The sequence below is a fragment of the Limtongia smithiae genome (genome assembly GCF_038497785.1).
Source record: "Limtongia smithiae strain NRRL Y-17922 unplaced genomic scaffold V1518scaffold_4, whole genome shotgun sequence".
Taxonomy (NCBI): domain Eukaryota; kingdom Fungi; phylum Ascomycota; class Lipomycetes; order Lipomycetales; family Lipomycetaceae; genus Limtongia; species Limtongia smithiae.
Window position 1 is genome coordinate 768445 of NW_027117625.1, and position 17134 is coordinate 785578.

At 55.8% G+C, this 17134-nt stretch overlaps 10 protein-coding genes across 10 annotated transcripts; 5 read left to right on the forward strand and 5 right to left on the reverse strand.

Annotated features, from left to right (window-relative positions):
* The first annotated feature begins 10 nt into the window (after positions 1-10).
* On the forward strand, positions 11-1744 carry V1518DRAFT_415161 (S-adenosyl-L-methionine-dependent methyltransferase). The gene has a single exon (XM_066903746.1). It carries the CDS (start codon positions 162-164, stop codon positions 1674-1676), a length of 1515 nt encoding a protein of 504 aa, XP_066760352.1. The 5' UTR covers positions 11-161; the 3' UTR covers positions 1677-1744.
* V1518DRAFT_415162 (Fcf1-domain-containing protein) lies at positions 1682-2473 on the reverse strand. The gene is made up of 3 exons (XM_066903747.1): positions 2349-2473; positions 2242-2301; positions 1682-2192 (listed from the first exon to the last, which is right to left on the reverse strand). Exons 1-3 carry the CDS (start codon positions 2417-2419, stop codon positions 1754-1756), a joined length of 570 nt encoding a protein of 189 aa, XP_066760353.1. The 5' UTR covers positions 2420-2473; the 3' UTR covers positions 1682-1753.
* On the forward strand, positions 2451-3278 carry V1518DRAFT_415166 (small nuclear ribonucleoprotein, variant). Its single transcript, XM_066903748.1, has 5 exons — positions 2451-2591; positions 2642-2737; positions 2790-2817; positions 2862-2925; positions 2972-3278. The coding sequence occupies exons 1-5, from the start codon at positions 2564-2566 to the stop codon at positions 3035-3037; spliced, it is 282 nt and encodes a 93-aa protein (XP_066760354.1). The 5' UTR covers positions 2451-2563; the 3' UTR covers positions 3038-3278.
* Positions 3075-4626, reverse strand: V1518DRAFT_415169 (Phosphotyrosyl phosphatase activator). Its single transcript, XM_066903749.1, has one exon. The coding sequence runs from the start codon at positions 4373-4375 to the stop codon at positions 3206-3208; it is 1170 nt and encodes a 389-aa protein (XP_066760355.1). The 5' UTR covers positions 4376-4626; the 3' UTR covers positions 3075-3205.
* Positions 4627-5151: 525 nt separating this feature from the next.
* Positions 5152-7574, forward strand: V1518DRAFT_415170 (uncharacterized protein). The gene has a single exon (XM_066903750.1). The coding sequence runs from the start codon at positions 5231-5233 to the stop codon at positions 7226-7228; it is 1998 nt and encodes a 665-aa protein (XP_066760356.1). The 5' UTR covers positions 5152-5230; the 3' UTR covers positions 7229-7574.
* V1518DRAFT_239108 (uncharacterized protein) lies at positions 7400-9941 on the reverse strand. Its single transcript, XM_066900966.1, has one exon. It carries the CDS (start codon positions 9675-9677, stop codon positions 7572-7574), a length of 2106 nt encoding a protein of 701 aa, XP_066760357.1. The 5' UTR covers positions 9678-9941; the 3' UTR covers positions 7400-7571.
* A 101-nt stretch (positions 9942-10042) lies between these two features.
* Positions 10043-12939, forward strand: V1518DRAFT_415173 (V-type ATPase, V0 complex, 116kDa subunit family). The gene is made up of 2 exons (XM_066903751.1): positions 10043-10140; positions 10195-12939. The coding sequence occupies exons 1-2, from the start codon at positions 10116-10118 to the stop codon at positions 12672-12674; spliced, it is 2505 nt and encodes an 834-aa protein (XP_066760358.1). The 5' UTR covers positions 10043-10115; the 3' UTR covers positions 12675-12939.
* On the reverse strand, positions 12747-13746 carry V1518DRAFT_415174 (uncharacterized protein). Its single transcript, XM_066903752.1, has 4 exons — positions 13537-13746; positions 13424-13477; positions 13261-13375; positions 12747-13196 (listed from the first exon to the last, which is right to left on the reverse strand). Exons 1-4 carry the CDS (start codon positions 13726-13728, stop codon positions 12964-12966), a joined length of 594 nt encoding a protein of 197 aa, XP_066760359.1. The 5' UTR covers positions 13729-13746; the 3' UTR covers positions 12747-12963.
* A 133-nt stretch (positions 13747-13879) lies between these two features.
* On the forward strand, positions 13880-16337 carry V1518DRAFT_415178 (BRCA1-associated protein 2-domain-containing protein). The gene has a single exon (XM_066903753.1). The coding sequence runs from the start codon at positions 13937-13939 to the stop codon at positions 16070-16072; it is 2136 nt and encodes a 711-aa protein (XP_066760360.1). The 5' UTR covers positions 13880-13936; the 3' UTR covers positions 16073-16337.
* On the reverse strand, positions 16153-17129 carry V1518DRAFT_415179 (ubiquitin-conjugating enzyme/RWD-like protein). Its single transcript, XM_066903754.1, has 5 exons — positions 17029-17129; positions 16799-16937; positions 16617-16742; positions 16485-16564; positions 16153-16430 (listed from the first exon to the last, which is right to left on the reverse strand). Exons 1-5 carry the CDS (start codon positions 17040-17042, stop codon positions 16370-16372), a joined length of 420 nt encoding a protein of 139 aa, XP_066760361.1. The 5' UTR covers positions 17043-17129; the 3' UTR covers positions 16153-16369.
* Between the last annotated feature and the right edge of the window lie 5 nt (positions 17130-17134).

A 17134-nucleotide genomic window follows, 5' to 3' on the forward strand; every position in this document is an offset into this window, starting at 1 on the left:
TGCTGGCCAAGGTCACAGTAGTGCTTGACCTGTGAGCTGGTGTCACCGGTCTGTGACTGACGCTCGTTGTGACTTTGCGGCGCCGTCTTTCTCTTGTTCCCTCAAGTGCTGCCCTTCAAGCGCTGCAACACCATTCCCCCAATCCCCTCAATTGACCCGGAATGGCCTCTCCCTTTGGCTTCACGTTCATCAAGACGCCGGCGGCACCTCCACAGCCCGCTGCGTCGGCAGACTGCGGCGTCGCGACCACGGACTCCCCGACGATCAAGAACGCGCCCCTGCCCGCGGACGGCCCGGGGTCGAAGTACTTCTCAAACCTGCTTCTCGGTGCGCTGCTGATCGGTATTCCGTTCCTGGTCACGCGCACCTTCCACGGCGGGTTCAAGACGTTTATGTTCTTTCTGATCGTGCTATTCATCCCTCTTCTGGCGAGCTTTTGGACAGTAGTATCCGCGGTCTCGCCGCGACTGAACACGAAGGTTGCATTCCCCGGCAAGGGGGTCGAGCACTACCTCGACTTCCACGACGAGGAGCTCAAGGCGAAGTACTCTGGTCAGAATAAGATTCCGATGGAGACGTTCCACGAGCTGTACTTTGATAACAAGGTGTCGTTCAAGGGAGATGCTTTGGACATCTTGGAGTACCGCCACGACTGGGCGAACTTCCGTTTCACGATCTCGCTGTACAAGTTCTTTTTGACCGGCATGATTCCTGAGGTGATTCTTCACACGCGCTCGCAGGACGAGGAGCAAGTGCGCGGTCATTATGACCGCGGCGACGATTTTTACGGGTGGTTCCTTGGACCCCGTATGATATACACGTCCGGCGTGATCAGCGACATTACCCGCGAGGAGACGCTTGAGGAACTGCAGGATAATAAGCTGCGGGTTGTGTGCGAGAAGCTACAACTGAAGGCCGGCGAGACGTTGCTTGATCTTGGTTGCGGATGGGGCACGCTTGCGAACTTTGCGTCTACTCAGTACGGCGCTTCGGTGACTGGTATCACGCTGGGCAAGAACCAGACCAAGTGGGGCAACTCTGCGCTAGCGGCATCGGGCATTCCGGACACTCAGAGCAAGATCCTGTGCCTTGACTACAGAGACACGCCGGTGCCTGCGGGGGGCAAGTACAAGAAGATTTCATGCCTCGAGATGGCTGAGCACGTGGGCGTTCGTAAGTTTGGCTCGTTCCTGCGGCAGGTGAATGACATGCTCGACGACGATGGATTGTTCCTTTTGCAGATTGCGGGTCTGCGTAAGTCGTGGCAGTACGAGGATCTCGTATGGGGTCTGTTCATGAACAAGTACATTTTCCCCGGCGCGGACGCATCGACGCCGCTTGGATTCGTGATTGACAGCCTCGAGGGCGCTGGTTTCGAGATCGCGAGCGTGGACACGATCGGCGTGCATTACAGCGCGACACTGTGGCGCTGGTACCGTAATTGGATGGGCAACAAGGAGAATGTTGTAGCCAAGTACGGTGTGAAGTGGTTCCGCATCTGGGAGTACTTCCTTGCATACTCGACGATTGTGTCGCGTCAGGGCGGCGCGAGCTGTTTCCAGATCGTGCTGCGCAAAAACTTGAACTCAACCCATCGCATAAACGACGTGCCGAAGCAGTATGGTCTACAGGTGCCGCAGCCGGCGACGGGCAATAAGTGGGTCAAGGGCGAGTAGCTCGTGTAACATATGGCGATGTTGCTATCTAGCGATTTAGAATGGAGAAAATATATTTTTTAATAGGACACAGAGGTTTAAAAGACCTCCGGGAGACGTTCGACGACGTAAGCGTGGGAGCCGACACTGAGGATGGGCACACCAGGCACTTTTCGAATGCGCCGTTTTAAATCGGCATCGTTTGTGGCGACGATGTAGCACTTGTGCTGCATAATGCGCTGGACTATGCAGTCGTCCGCGTAGGTACCCTTGTGAGTGCATTTTAACCGCTCGATCTTCTCGTCGCGGGCAATGCGGAGCGCGATGCGGTAGCGGGGGCCGAGTTTCTCTAGCTCGGCCATGACGCAGTCGGTGATGATGGGTATGCATTTCGCGTAGAGTGAGTCCATGAGGCCGCGAAAGAGGTCGATTTTCTTGCGGATGGAGAAGTTGATGAAGTTCGTGTCGATGAGGACTTGGTAGGGCGGAGTTAAGGAGCGGTTGTACTGGAAGAAAAGCGCAGAGGAGACTTGAGGACTGTACTGGTATTAGCGGCTGGCTAATAGTAACGGGTGTAAATACGTACATCTCCTTGACGAGCTCGGCGTCCTTCTTGGGTGCTGCTGGTTCAGACTGTGGCGAGCGCCTGCAGAGCGTTAGCGACACTCTTTAAGAGTAATTAAAAAAGCGCACTTTTTGGCCTCTTTGCTGGACATGACCCGCTTGACGGCGGCGAATTTCCTCACTTTCTTCGCTTTCGGCATAGTGTGGTTTGTGCCTGGAAGTGTGGTGGAGAAACTGCGCTCTAGGATTTGGCGATGTTACGTGCGTTGGGAGGTTGAGAAAAAAGTGCGTCAAGGTCGTGACGATCCAGCCACGCGTCAATCGACAAAGAGAAGTACGGCACAATGGCGACGTCGCAACTGCTTCCGCTGGGTAGGCTGGAATGAAGCGGGAAAGAGGGAATACAATACTAACAAGCGCAGAGCTCGTGGACAAATGTGTTGGATCGAAAATCTGGGTCGTCATGAAGACAGACCGTGAGTTTAGCGGCATACTGCGAGGCTTCGACGACTTTGTCAGTAAGTGCGAGATGGCGCAGGAGACAGTGGAAGGCAAGGCTAATGGATGTAGATATGGTGCTGGAGGACGTTACGGAATAGTAAGATCGCCGTGCGTTCAAACGGTGCAATGCTAATGGCGCAGCGACAACATGGGAAACCAGACTCAACTACCGAAGATCCTGTTGAACGGAAATAACATCTGCATGGTATGCACTTGCTTGGGTGTGCAGTGAGTGGTGCTAACGGTTGTAGTTGATTCCAGGCGGCGAGCCGGGGGGTGAAGGTGCTGGGGAGGAAGAGGGGGCCAGCGAGGAATAGAGAGTCTGAAATGAACAAGTTGTACATTAATGAATAAGCATGCTGCAACTAGGGAAAGAACTGATGGCGTGAGTAGAGGGTCGTGCCAACAGTAGTGATTGCAGGTGCATGCCAGGGGGATGGCGGAGAAAGATGGATGTTGTATATAAATGAATGAGCATGCTACATCTACGTCCAAGGGAAGAAACCAGAGCCAAAGAGAAAATGCTGGACGACGGGAAACTTTGCGAGGACCTCGGCGTTGTACATCTTGATGAGGCCGGAGTGGATCTTTGACCAGGAGTGCACGCCAGAGATGTCGTAGAGCACCGGAGAATGTTCAAAGAAGGGGCCCCGCTTGACGTCGTAGATAAATGCGATAGCGGCAAAGTACATATTTGTGGCGCGCAGGTCTTGGACGGCGGACTTGTTGAGGACGGCGGTGGGGAGTGGTGTGCCGTAGGGAGTGTAGATGGAGTCTGGTTTTGAGGAGGGCAGGAGGCTGGATGGCGGCGGACGCATCGTGGCAGGGGAGACGACGTTCCGAGTAGGTGTGGTGCGAGTGAGTGCGGGCACGAGGGTGCGTGAAGAAGGCATATCGTGAGCGTGGAGCTCTTCAAAGCCGCGGAGCTGGGCCGCGCCGATGATGTAGGGGAGGTGGAAGTGGTCATCGAGGCCCCAGACGCCGTGGCTGCCGGCGGGCTCAAGGGTGTAGACCTTGATGAGTTTGCGGATCAGGGAAAAGTAGGTGTGGAAGATGTAGAGAATGTCGGAGCCAGAGAGATCGGCGTCAGCAGGGGTGAGCGCGCCGAAGAACCAGGCAGCACCAAAGAAGGCGAGGAACGAGAGCTCGTGGCCGGTGCCGTAGTCGATGCGATCGCGGGAGCCAAGGGCGCCGTAGAGGTAGACGGCGAGCTCGGGACGAGCGTCCGGGGCGAGATTGGTTTCGCGGAGCCAGGCGTCGATGGCGACGTCGATGTCGGCGGAGGCGGCGTCGAGCCAGGCGCGAAAGACCGGGCTGCCGTAGCGGCGTGCGCGGCCGGCAGGGGTGTCTGCAGCGGGGGGCGGGTGGTCGTCGACGAGGGCGGCGAGCCGGGCGAGGAGAGCGAGGAGTGGTGCCGTGGTGGGCGTGAGGGCCGCGGCAGATGAGGGGATGTTCACCGCCGCAACGGAGGACGAAACGTGCGCAAGCAGGAACTGAATCCGCGCGTAGGCGGGCGACGCGCGGAAGGCGGGGAGGTCTGCGGCGGTGTGGATGCGCTTAGCTGGAGCCATGTCAAAGACAAACACCGGCGACGCGTCCGGCGACGCGTTCAAGACGCGTCGCGACGCGTGGGGAACGCGTGCGTCTGCCAGCATTAGGATTGGTGGCGGCGCAGGAAAAAGAGGCGCGAAAGCGAAGCAGCACTCTATGCGCCGTGCAAAAAAACGCACACGGCTGTGCCAGTTCTGCCGGCTTCCGGAGAACCAAGTGCGCGCCGGACGGACCCCCCTGACCAGGCCGCAGCCCTAGCCCTGCGGCCGCAGCCCCGTCTGGGCCGCCGCCACTCCGCCTGGCGGCTTCGCGGGCTGCCTGTTCGGGACACAACCTGCTTAGCGTCCGCTCGGAGGCCACTCTGGGCGACAAGGCCGCCAGCCTAAGCAGCTGTGTCTGCGCTGCGGCGGCAGTGAGTGCGCGCGCGCCCCTTTCGCCCCGCGCAGAGCGAGGCATGCAATTTGGCGTGCAGCAGCTGCGCCACGGCAGGGCCATGCGGGCTACGCCGGCGGTTGCGTTGAGTGGTGCTGGTGGCGGATGGGCCCCTCTGCTGTGCCCGCTCTTCTCTTTCTCCTGCTCCCCCCGGCCCCGGAGACGTCGCTTCACGACCGCCGCGGCGCAGACCCCGTGGAGGCGTAGAGGCGTGGAGGCGCGGCGGCAGCGGCGCAAATGTGTGCGGATCCCACACGTGCGCGGGATGCGCAGCGCTGATGCGGCTGCCGAGTGCGCGTGACAGGGCGCGCACTAGGCCGGGGCGGGGCTAGCTCCGGCGGTGCGCTTCGGGCTCGGGTGTGGCGGTGCAGTGTGCGGCCATGCCGCATTGGGCGGAGACGCGGAGGCGGTGGGTTCTGCAGACTTCTCCTTTCGCCTCGCGCAGTCGCCGCCATCAACACTCTTTTATCCCGCCGTCCTGCCCCGTCTGCGCACGCGTCGTGTTTAGTCCCGTCGCTCGTTTCACCATGTCCTCCTCCCTCCGCGAAAAGGTCGCTGGCGCGTCGCGTCGCCTGCTACTCCGCGACCGCGCGTGCTCCCTCGCGCAGTACCGCCGCGTGTGCCTCCTCGTCCTCGCGCTCAACCTCGTTGCGCTGGCCGTCTTCTCCGCCGTCTCCGTCCACGCCGACAACGCCTTCCACAACCTCGTCATCAAGCCGGCCGTCTCGACCATCTCTTCCGCCTGGTCTGCGTCCTACCAGAAGGTCCTCCCCACAGATGACGAGGCGCGTGAGACAAAGGCCATCGCCATGTCCGAGGCCTACGCCGGCGCTGTCCGTCCCATCCACCTCCTGCGCCAGTGCTCCCGCGGCTATCGCCCCATGGAATACTACTCTCGCGAGGTCCTGATGCTGCCATCCCTCGACTCCACCGCCGGCAACGTTGTTGAGCTGGACTTTGTCGACCGCCAGTCTATATCCACCCCCTCTCTCATCCCCACCGATCCCTCTTACGCCCACCCCTATCTCGGATTCGCGCAGCGCACTCGCAAAGCGCTCTTCAACCACCACGAGATCGTCGTCTGCGACATGGACTGGGGCTACGCGCTCGACGGCTCCAAGTCTCTCCTCTGTGTCGGTAATCAGCCCCCGGTTACCCTCAAGCTGCCTGAGTGGCCGTCCGCCACCGGCCTCTGCAAGACCCACGACTTCATGGCCGAGCCCCTCGGCGCTATGGAGCCTCGCGTCTTCCTTTCCCCCATCGGCGAGCCCCTCATGATCGTCTCGTCCAACGGTCAGCACGCCTGTCTCTCTCAGTACATCATCGACCTCCGCGCCATCATGCCTGACATCTCCACCCGCCTCGCGCTCCCGGACGTCCCCATCACCTACGAGAACCTCACTGAGCTCGTCCGCGACGGCATGCACGAGTACGAGCGCTCCTGGGTCATGTTCTGGGACTACAAGGACAAGCCCTTCCTCCAGCACTCCATCATGGAACGCTCCCTGACTCCGCTCGGTCAGACCGCCAACGCCCTCAACAAGACCCAGAGCAAACCCCCCACCTGCGTTCAGCAGCTCGTCGAGGACCCCTCCATCGCCCCCGGCGGTCCCACCATGCTCCAGACTTCCAACGCTCTCCATGTTACCATGTGTGAGTTCCCCTGCATCCCCACCATCCACAACACCGTCATCGTCGCCATTGTCCACGTCAAGTTCGCAAACGGGCTTTTCGAGTCTCACTACCGTCGCTACGCCATGATCATGAACGCCACCTTCCCCTTCGATGTCATTGGCCGCTCCAACTCCCTCAAGTACCAGAGCTCCTTCAACGGTGACGAGGACTTCTTCACCACCACCATGCACTGGGACAAGAACTACCAGAAGCGCCGCGACTGGGACGATGACGTCGACAACCTTGAGCTCACCCCTGGCTCCCAGTCGAAGCTCTACCAGGCCCTCGAGACCATCGATGACCCCGGCAGCAAGATGTCCATTCCCTCTGAGCTCAACGATACTGATCGCTCCGTTCTCACCGACATGACCCTCTCCGGCATCGATCACACCTCAAAGGTCGACGCCCAGCTCGATACCCCCCAGGAATTTGGCCGTCGCAGACACCGCGTGCGCCGGAGACGACACATTCTCTTCTCCCGTAATGACGACCACAAGCCTGCCGACGACTCCGAAGCTGTCGTCATCGTCGACGAGTTCGAGGGCGCAAACGACTACGAGGCGGCCGAGGACGACCTTATCGCTGAAGGCACGCCAGCCCCCGACACCAACGCCACTGCCGACACCGTCGTCCCTGCTCCGCCCGCTCCAAAGACAAACGCCGCCACCGGTTCCCCCAGCAAGAAGCGACCCCACAACCCCTTCGTCAACCCATACCAGCATGGCTGGATCGACGATGTCGTCATCATTTCCCTCAGCATCGACGAGGAGCACAATAACATGCTCCACACCACCATGAAGGATATGTTGGACTGTCTTGTCAAGTGCGACGACGACGAAGTCGTCCTGTGATTCTTTTGCATTTAATTTCTCATTTTGTGTATTATTCTCTTGCTGGCGGGCAAGAGTTAGGTTGTTCATGTACTTTTATATCCCCTTTCGGCGCGCTGTGACCTATTGCGGCTTTGTTAATGTGTTTTGGTTTTGCATTGAAGCGTTTTGAGCATTTTTCCATTTTAGAAACAGTTGTGTATGTGTGTATGTATGTATGACAGTGCAGAGCTCGCCTGACTTTTTTTATACCTTTTTGTCCCATAGATGTGTTTTCTCTATATTACTATTACGTAAAAATTTATTTCAGGCGAAATATACAAAATGTGGTTCTCTACGCTATATACAAGTTGTTAACTTCTCTTCACTTCATGTACTGCTGCAGCATCTTGTCGATCTGCTCCTTCACAACCGGTGGCATCGTGTTGTTCTTGCTCAGTGTCTTCGCATACGGCTGCTTCTCTACCGTGCTCCACCGCGCGTAGTCGCCCGTCAGCTCATCTTGCCGCAGGTCCTGGTCGTGCGCGACTGCGCGCTGTGTGACCGTGTACTCCGCGACGATCTCTTCCGGCGTGGGCTTGGGCACGCGCGGGTTCACCGACATGAAGCCCACGGGCAGATCTGCTAGGATCTCGGACTTTGTGATGAATGCTGGCGCGCTGTCGATGACCCTGTTGTACCCTGACAGGCGCTCCTCCGCGCTCGCGCTCGCAATCTGCTCAGATCCGGTGACGCGTGCCGCGAACTCGTCGAGCGTGGGGTCGTCGCGGTCGATGAACGCGACCTCCGGCTCGTCGTTGACTTCGGCGTTGTCCTCGAATTCCTGAGCTGATAGTTCCTCATAGTGCCGCTCTTTCTTGGATTCCGACATAGCATTGGACCTCGCCTCTGCTTCTTCACAAGCTGCTCGACACCACGCAGGTAGGCCTCTGAAATAGTCAAAATTGGGGTCCTCCCAACCTTTCTCGTCGACTTCGTCGTAGTCGCAACCACCTAGTTTCGTCAAATTATTCAACTCCTCCTCGCTCAAAACGGATAGATCGAAGCTCGCATCCAAAAGATGCGTATTTTCGATAGCGCGGTACATATCCTGAAATTTCTTTATGCAAAGCATCACACTGTCCAGAGGCCTGCTCGAATACGCCGAAACCGCCTTCTCATCCTCGCTCTCCTCGTCCTGTGTTATTTCAAGTTCAGGCAATGCACCAGGCAATATTGCATGTGCAAGGTCATCTGCCGGCGCAGCGGACAACTTCCTGCATACCGCCTTATACTCTTCGTTGCTATAGGCTTCCATGAAAGGGCGACCGCTGAGGCAGTCACGGAAGATATCGGCAGCAACCTCAACCTCTCGCTCATTAAAATTAGTAAGGTCGACATGATCCTTAATGTCAGGCGTTCTTTGCATGATCAGCCGACGGGCGACGAGCTCGTATTCCTCTTCAGTGATGTCTGCCGGCATCTCATTATTTTGGCCTTCCTCAAGCTTATTGATATAGTCGATAACCTTCAGTTCGTATTCGTCAAACTCTGAAAGGTCAAAATTTGTGTTGTTCACAAGCTTCGTCTTGTCCCCATCCGTGTCATCTAGCAAGATTGGATCCTTGGTCGTCGCCGACGAGTCCTTGGTCTTCGAGGCGGCCAATTTCTCGACAACCTCTTCATACCACAGATCATAACCTTCCCAGACTGCACCTCCGTGACTGTCCTGCCGATTCAAGATATAGTCCACAATCACCAATTCGAAGTTGGTGAATCTCGCCAAATTGTACTCCCGAATCTTGTCGCTATTCATCCATTCCGGTGACCCTGGGAGAGAGTGCAAGCTCATACTTGACAGTCTCGTCAGCAAGTCTGCGTCCTCGCCCACCGTTGGATCCAGTTTCACAAATCCATCCTTCTTTACCGTTGCAAACAACTTGTTAATAACCGCAAGGTACTTGTCCTCTCTGACGTATTGAGAGTAATCGTTCGCCTGCTCCTTTGTTAGAAGCCACTCAACGGCCTCCTTCGTACTTAGAAATGATTTCCCAAGTACAACTTCTTCTTCAGGTACTTTCACTCTGGCATTTCGAGCACCTTCGTTGTCTCGGGAATTTTGCCGACCACCGCGAGGTCCTGTGGGTTTGTACTTCTGACCGCGGCGCTTGTCATCGCCAGAGAACCGCTGCCGCTGGACGCGATTCTTGTTCTCGCTCTGTTCTTGTCGCCAGCCTGCAGTGCGCTCCTTCCATGTAGCTCCTACATTCTCCCGGTTCGACTTCAATTGTCGCTGCGGCTTCTGATGCTGCTGCGGTGGGTCGTTGCTGCCAGGAGGTACACGGGCGAATGGTGAGCTCTTCGGTGATGGTGATGGTTGTGATGGTAGTTTGGGGGTTGACGAGGAATTGAACCGCACCGCAACCGAGACCGCCGGGGCGGACAGCGTGCGCAGACGCGTGATGCGTGCGGCACAGGCAATGCGAAGCATTTAAGCAGAAGATCCTGTCGCAATGGGGCGCTGTCGGCGGGCGCGAGCGAGCTAGAGACGCGTGAAAAATGTCGATGTTGCTGCTGCCGGAGTTCGTCTTCTCGCACTGCAAAAAAAACCGAACCCTGTCTCGAGAACGTCGCTCAGAAGAGGTTGACATAAGACGAGGGGCATGTGTGAATATACCATGAAATACGCTAGTAGGCGTAGTTCGTATCCCTGTTCAGGGCTAGGGATTACACTCCGCTTATCGGGCAAGGGCTAGGGCGCGTCGCGCAGCCTACCGGGGCCAATCAGCGGCAAGGACGTGTGCTTGGCCGCGTATCAACCGGCGTCCATTCCTCTCGCCTCTCACGCTTTCTTCTGTTTCTTCTTCTCACCGACAACCCTCCTATTCACCCCAGCCTCTTGACCCCAGTTTTCTGCACAGCAGCAGCAATGGTTGGAAAGCAGGCATTTTTCCGTATGTTATTGTTATGTTTTCTGCTTATCCAATAGCCGGACTGACACATAGAAGGCTCCGCGGAGATGTCCTTGGTGCAGCTCTACATCGCGACCGAAGTCGGTCGTGAGGTGGTTGCTGCCCTCGGCGAGCTAGGCTCTCTCCAGTTCCGCGATTTGAACGCCGATGTCAACTCGTTCCAGCGCACCTTCGTCAAGGAGATCCGTCGCCTCGACAACGTTGAGCGCCAGCTTCGCTTCTTCAATGCTCAGATTGAGAAGGCCGACATCAAGGTTAAGAAGATTGTGGGCTATGCCAACGTCACTGCTGCACCCCACGCGACCGAGATCGACCAGCTTGCTTTCCGCACTGACGACCTCGAGGAGCGCATCAATCAGCTCTTGGAGTCCAACGAGCGCCTTCTCCAGAAGCAGGTCGAGCTTACCGAGCTTCGCCACGTGCTCGTCGAGGCCGGCGCTTTCTTTGACCGCGCCCACGCCGTTCCGGAGGAGCTCCGCGCTTCCCTCGACAACGACGATGCGCCTCTTCTTAACACCGACGTCGAACAAGGCGATGTCTCCAACCGCCCCGCGTTCTCTAACATGAACATCGGCTTCGTCGCTGGTGTTATTCCCCGAGAGAAGATGTCCACCTTTGAGCGTATCTTGTGGCGTTCGCTCCGCGGTAACTTGTTCTTGAACTCTACAGAGATCGCCGAGACTATCAAGGACCCTAAGTCTGACGAAGCCATTGAGAAGAACGTCTTCGTCGTCTTCGCTCACGGTGCCGGCATCATCTCCAAGATCCGCAAGATCGCCGAGTCTCTCGATGCAGACCTTTACTCTGTTGACGAGGATGCTGCTATCCGTCGCGACCAGATTCACGAGGTCAACGGCTCCATCAACGATGTGGATGAGGTTCTTATGACTACTCAGTCTACTCTCCAGACTGAACTCCAGGCCATTGCGGAGCAGATCGCTTCATGGATGGTCGTCGTGAAGAAGGAGAAGGCTATCTACGCCGCTCTCAACTTGTTCAACTATGATCAGTCGCGCAAGTCTCTTATCGCCGAGGGCTGGTGCGCCACTGATGAGCTTCCCATGGTCAAGAATACACTTGCCGAGGTCACCGAGCGCGCTGGCCTCCAGGTTCCGTCCATCTTGAATGAACTCTCCACCACCAAGACGCCTCCAACCTACTACAAGACCAACAAGTTCACTGAGTCGTTCCAGAACATTATTGACGCTTACGGTATCTCTCAGTACCGTGAAGTCAACCCCGGTCTCCCTGCTATCATTACCTTCCCTTTCATGTTCGCTATTATGTTCGGTGATCTTGGCCACGGAGCCATTATGTTCCTCGCCGGTCTTGCTATGGTTATTTACGAGAAGCGCCTCATGGTGGCTGAGCGTGATGAAATCTTCGATATGGCTTTCACTGGCCGCTACATCATCTTGCTCATGGGTGCTTTCTCCATGTACACTGGTGTGATCTACAACGATATCTTCTCCAAGTCTATGACCATCTTCAAGCCTGGCTGGGAGTGGCCTTACACCTGGAACGAGGGTGATCTCATCATGGCGAACTCCACTGGCGTGTACCCATTTGGTATTGACCCCACATGGCACGGCGCTGATAACAACCTCATTTTCAACAACTCGTATAAGATGAAGCTGTCCATCGTCATGGGTTTCTGCCACATGCTCTATTCGCTCTTCTTCTCCCTGGTCAACTACCGTTTCTACAAATCTAAGATCGATGTTTTCGGTAACTTCGTTCCTGGTTTCCTTTTCTTGGTCTCCATCTTCGGCTATCTGTCGTTCATCATCGTTTTCAAGTGGGCTGTTGACTGGTACGGTCTTGGAAAGCCTGCCCCTGGTCTTCTGAACACTCTTATTGACATGTTCTTGTCCCCGGGTAATGTCACTGACCTTCTCTACGAAGGCCAGCCTACCGTGCAGGTTGCGCTTGTTCTCCTTGCAGTTTTCTGCGTTCCGTGGTTGCTCCTTCTCAAGCCTCTATACCTCCGCTACGAGAACAACCAGAAGCTGAAGCACGGCTATGAGAACGTTTCCGAGCAGCAGCAGCAGGTAACACGTCTCTCCTTCGATGAGGAAGCTGTTGAGGCTACCGCCACTGCCGTCGCTGTTGAAGAGATGTCTGAGGAGCACGAGTTCGAGTTCGGCGATGTCATGATCCACCAGGTCATCCACACAATTGAGTTCTGCCTCAACTGCGTCTCCCATACCGCTTCTTACCTTCGTCTCTGGGCTCTGTCGCTTGCCCATGCTCAGCTTTCGTCTGTCCTGTGGACCATGACCTTCGAGCGTGCTTTCAAGATGGAGGGTGGCCTCGGCGTCATCATGGCGTTCATTCTCTTTGCTGCTTGGTTCGCACTCACGATTGCCGTTCTTGTTATCATGGAAGGTACCTCTGCTATGCTCCACTCGCTTCGTCTCCACTGGGTTGAGGCTATGTCTAAGCATTTCATCGGTGATGGTATTCCTTTCACTCCCTTCTCATTCAAGGCTGTGTTGGAGGACCCCCAGCAGTAAGCGCATTTTGACGTTTGCTTTTTTAATTTTTCATCTTGATATAGATATGGTGTTTTGTGTTGTTTTTTAAAACCGGAGATCTGATGTCAGAGTGGTCGTATATTAGTTATTTGTTCATAATGAAATTTACGATGGACTGGAGATGTTTTTTGATAGTGCTGTGGTTGACTTTCTTAGAATATAAGGTTGAAAAAATTACTTGCACTGATCAGAGCCGTAGAGTAAACATAGGTAGGAGATACAATTAATATCTACTATGATCGTACATAACAAACTACTGTTGGTATTATTAATGGTCGGTGCATATGGCAATGAACTCATCGAGGTTGATCTCGCCGTCGCCATCGAGATCGAACTCGTTGATCATCGCCTCAAGTTCGTCCTCCTCGAGATTCTCATTCAGCTCCTTTGCGATCTTGCGCAGGTTGCGAAGAGAGATCTTGCCGGTTTGGTCTTCATCAAAGAGTGCGAATGCGCGACGGATTTCTTCTAGCGGGTCACGGGCGAGAACTTTTTCTGACACTGAGATACTGTTAGCGACTGGGTAAAAGTGAGGGAGGGAGCACAAGAAGCCAGGGACGCGTACTGACGCGGACGAAAGCGTCGAATGTGAGAAGGCCAGAATTTGTGCGATCATTGTCGCGGAGGATGTCGGCGACCTCGGATCTCTTGACATCGAAGCCGAGCGCGCGCATAGCGACCTGGGAAGTGTGAGTATGTGATGAGGGAAAGACGCGTGTAAGACAGACCTTAAGCTCGTGATAGTCGACTTTGCCATCACCATCCATGTCGAATATCCGAAACTACATCGCCCCGATTAGCATGCAGTCAGGCAGAAGAGAGGAATCACCAGTGGACTAACAGCTTCCTCGATCTCATGCCGCTGTTCATCCGTCAGATCCTTTCGCTGCTGCGCTTGCGATGTGCTGTTGGACGCGCCGGCGGCCGCGGCCACAGCAGATGCCCGTGCAGCCCCAACTGGTGATAAATTTCGTCTGCGAGATGTAAGTCTGCTGCCGGCTGGCTGATGGCTCAGCGCCGAAGACGAGTACATTTGCGCTGGGGATGAAGTGAATAGTGGGAGATGGTGGAGACGCGTGAATTGGGAATGATAAGATTTAAGGTTTGACGACGCGTATGGGAAGAAGGGGTTTGTGCTGCGATCACATGCTCGATCAATGAGGATCTCATCGTACACGATTCGTAACTTCTGAGCTCTGATCCAAATGCTGCACCGCCGAGAAGACACCGCGTAATAATCGATGCGGGTCCGTTTTCACATCGTGATCGACATCTTGCCGCAATCTCTCGAGGTCGCCATTTGTCCTGCTGTAGACGACGACGGCTGGGTCGCCCGGGTTGTTCAGTCTGGCAGTGTATTCGAGCCCGTGTGCCCCGCCACAGACGAGTCTGAACATCAAGATAAGACACGTGAGTGTGTTGAAGGAGTGGGTGTCGACAAGAGTATTGCGGACAGGTTCACGAGGATTGACGCGCGGTTTGGACGCGTCGAGATCTTGGGAGTCGATCTTAGTGGGGAAGAAGATAGAAGCAACAGCGACGAGGCGACTGAGCACACGGTGTCTGAGTACAGTGGTGAAGTCAGCGAAGACAGTATGTCGCGACGGACAGTGGATATGAAGAAGAAGGTATCTGCGCCAGCTGCAGCAACAGCAGCGGTGGCGGCGACGCCGTCGACAACTGCGTCGTCTCCGGTACCACCTCAGCCACCTATGCGGCGGTCGTCTGTATTTCAGTCTCCACGAGCACGGTTTATGGGCAGCGGCGTAATACACTTATTTCACGAAGGCGAGGAGAGCGCATCGAGCACAGTGACCCATGCATCGTCGTCGTCGGCAGTCGCGACAGACTCCGAGAGTGGGAGCACAGTGCTCGCGATACTGGCTGTGCCGGGGTACATGACCGCGTCGGACCTGCTTGGGTTCGTTGGCAAGGAAACACGTGCGAGCGTATCGCATTTTAGGATGCTGAAAACGACGGCGATGAATCGGTATATGGTACTCATGAAGTTTCGGGAGCAGAGCGACGCAGACAGGTTTTACTCACGGTTTAACTGCAAAGCGTTCAATTCGCTCGAGCCCGAGACGTGCCATGTCGTGTACATCCACTCAATCCGATTCCACAAATCGTCATTTCCGGAGTTCCCGTATTTCCTGGACGATGAGTTTACTCCGCTGGCAGACTATCAAGACAAAAGCGAAAAGAGCGCCGCGGCAGCTTCGGTCGTTGCAGCTGCCGTCGTTGCAACGGGCAGTAGCGTGAGCGGACCGACGGGCGGACGCGGCCGCGCAGCGTCAATGGTTATCGCGAAGCCGGCGCCACCGCCGACACGCGCGCTGCGGGAGTTACCTACCTGTCCGGTGTGCCTGGAGCGCATGGACTCGAGCACGACGGGGCTACTGACAATCATCTGTCAGCACACGTTTCACTGCCAATGTCTAAGCAAGTGGGGCGACAACAGCTGTCCCGTATGTCGGTACTCGCAGAAGAAGGATCACCAGTCGCAGATGAACGACCCGAACCAGTGCAGCGCGTGTGGTGCCGTGCAGAATTTGTGGATATGTTTGATCTGCGGCAATATTGGCTGCGGGCGGTACGACGATGCTCATGCGTTTCAGCATTACATGGAATCTGGGCACGTGTACGCGATGGATATCGAGTCGCAGCGTGTGTGGGACTATGCTGGTGACGGATACGTACATCGGCTGATTCAGAACCAGTCTGACGGGAAGCTGGTAGAGTTGCCGTCGGTTGGTGGCAGCAGTACGCTTTACAGAGCCGACTTAGACGAAGATGAGGAAGACATGCTTGATGAGGACGGCGAGTACGTACCACGGGAGAAGGTCGAGAGCATCGGAATGGAGTACACGTACTTGCTCACGTCGCAGCTCGAGTCGCAGCGGGCGTACTTTGAAGATAGGATATCCGCGGTCGCGGATAAGGCATCGGCTGCGTTGCAGCGCGCAGAGCGAGCGGAACGAGAAGCAGCCGAGCTCGCGAAAAATCTGCAGCATGCGACAGCAAGGAATGAGGAGTTTGCAAAGAGCCTTGTGCCGAGTCTGGAGTCGCAACAGGAGCGTGCGAAGCGCAAGGTTGAGACTCTGCAGGCACTATCGCAGAAACTTGAGAAGGAGTGGCGGGAGGAGAAATCTATGAACGAAAGCATGATGAAGAAGATTGAGTTTTTGAACAATGAGAAGACGCAGCGTGATCGGGAAATCGAGGATCTACGAGAGCAACTGCGAGACGTTATGCTGTACCTCGACGCGCAACAGAAGTTCCATGACATGGACGAGGAGGTCCAGCAGGGTACAGTGACGGTCGCCGAGGGCGCGTCTACGCCAAAGAAAAACCGCAAGGGACGAGGAAAGAAGTAAAAGCCATGACTGCTAGTTTGGATTGGTCGACGTGCTGTTAGGGACCGGGGTTGCGGAGTGTTTGTGCTATCAAAATTATAGGAATGGAAAGGCTCTGGTGCATGCAGTTATGTACAGTACAACATGTCTATTTCGCGGTTCTACAACCCACTGTTCCTGTGTAACAACTAACAAAGAATTAGAGAACAGATGACATGAACTCATACAGAGGTGTTCGACAGATGAAATGCCGGATGAAGGGATGTGTGCGTGGCGAGAGAGGATGTGATGGGAAGGCGTAAATAAACTGCTTCGTGCTTAGTATGTTGAGCCCTCTGGCGGCTGAGGCAGCTTCCGGTTGGCACCAGTGGCCATTTCCCTGGACACGTGAGTGATTGAAATGAGAGATAGATACAACAAAGAATAAACGCACCTCCGGAGTTCGAGCAGAACGGTCTCCATGTTGTAGTCCCGCTTCCACTGTGCGAGACAGGAGAGGCGAGAGTTGTCGACCTGGACGCGGTGTGAGTAGAGAGCGTACACTCTAACGGTGAGCTAGACACACCTTGCCGTCGACGGGGCTCACGCAGGGCAGGTTGATCTTCGACAGAAATTGTACGGTCGGTGGAACGTCGGGATATTGGAGCCCGCAGTGGAGCTTGAGGCTGTATATGCGGTTCTCGTGGGCGCTCTGGATGTGTGCGCGTGAGCATGATTTACAGTGCGCACAGTGAGAAGAACACGCACGTGGGGAGGACCGAGGATGGTACCGTTCCACTCCGACATGGTGATGTCGTCGCCGTCGGTTAGACCGTATGAGCAGGCCTCGGCTCCGAGGCCTTTCTCGCCCTTCTCGAGCTCCTCGAGGAGACGAAAGTTACGGGGGCTGTGTGGAAGCGACCGGGGTCGGTGGTTAGCAGTGATCAGCGGTAGAGCGCGCGTGTGCAGCACACATGGCACCAGCAAACGAAACGCACATCTTTGCGCTCATTCTAGAGGTCCAGGAGGATGAGAAGGAATCAGAGATGGAGGCGATGGTGGTCGTGGTAGATCAAGCTCAGTGGAAACAGGTCGGGGCGGAGC

Excerpts from the sequence above, each read along its gene's own strand:
- V1518DRAFT_415162 (XM_066903747.1), bottom strand. The coding sequence starts at position 2,419 with ATGCCGAAAGCGAAGAAAGTGAGGAAATTCGCCGCCGTCAAGCGGGTC. Across the intron at positions 2,302-2,348 it reads TCCAGCAAAGAGGCCAAAAA|GCGCTCGCCACAGTCTGAAC; the intron begins GTGCGCTTTTTT and ends AACGCTCTGCAG. Across the intron at positions 2,193-2,241 it reads GCCGAGCTCGTCAAGGAGAT|TCCTCAAGTCTCCTCTGCGC; the intron begins GTACGTATTTAC and ends ATACCAGTACAG.
- V1518DRAFT_415173 (XM_066903751.1), top strand. The coding sequence starts at position 10,116 with ATGGTTGGAAAGCAGGCATTTTTCC. Across the intron at positions 10,141-10,194 it reads TGGAAAGCAGGCATTTTTCC|GCTCCGCGGAGATGTCCTTG; the intron begins GTATGTTATTGT and ends GACACATAGAAG.
- V1518DRAFT_415170 (XM_066903750.1), top strand. The coding sequence starts at position 5,231 with ATGTCCTCCTCCCTCCGCGAAAAGGTCGCTGGCGCGTCGCGTCGCCTG.
- V1518DRAFT_415161 (XM_066903746.1), top strand. The coding sequence starts at position 162 with ATGGCCTCTCCCTTTGGCTTCACGTTCATCAAGACGCCGGCGGCACCT.
- V1518DRAFT_415174 (XM_066903752.1), bottom strand. The coding sequence starts at position 13,728 with ATGTACTCGTCTTCGGCGCTGAGCCATCAGCCAGCCGGCAGCAGACTT. Across the intron at positions 13,478-13,536 it reads GGCATGAGATCGAGGAAGCT|TTTCGGATATTCGACATGGA; the intron begins GTTAGTCCACTG and ends GGGGCGATGTAG. Across the intron at positions 13,376-13,423 it reads TCGACTATCACGAGCTTAAG|GTCGCTATGCGCGCGCTCGG; the intron begins GTCTGTCTTACA and ends CACACTTCCCAG.
- V1518DRAFT_415179 (XM_066903754.1), bottom strand. Across the intron at positions 16,565-16,616 it reads TGAGCCCCGTCGACGGCAAG|GTCGACAACTCTCGCCTCTC; the intron begins GTGTGTCTAGCT and ends CACCGCGTCCAG. Across the intron at positions 16,431-16,484 it reads GTTCTGCTCGAACTCCGGAG|GGAAATGGCCACTGGTGCCA; the intron begins GTGCGTTTATTC and ends TCACGTGTCCAG.
- V1518DRAFT_415166 (XM_066903748.1), top strand. The coding sequence starts at position 2,564 with ATGGCGACGTCGCAACTGCTTCCGCTGG. Across the intron at positions 2,592-2,641 it reads GTCGCAACTGCTTCCGCTGG|AGCTCGTGGACAAATGTGTT; the intron begins GTAGGCTGGAAT and ends TAACAAGCGCAG. Across the intron at positions 2,818-2,861 it reads CTGGAGGACGTTACGGAATA|CGACAACATGGGAAACCAGA; the intron begins GTAAGATCGCCG and ends CTAATGGCGCAG.
- V1518DRAFT_415169 (XM_066903749.1), bottom strand. The coding sequence starts at position 4,375 with ATGCTGGCAGACGCACGCGTTCCCCACGCGTCGCGACGCGTCTTGAAC.
- V1518DRAFT_415178 (XM_066903753.1), top strand. The coding sequence starts at position 13,937 with ATGCGGGTCCGTTTTCACATCGTGATCGACATCTTGCCGCAATCTCTC.
- V1518DRAFT_239108 (XM_066900966.1), bottom strand. The coding sequence starts at position 9,677 with ATGCTTCGCATTGCCTGTGCCGCACGCATCACGCGTCTGCGCACGCTG.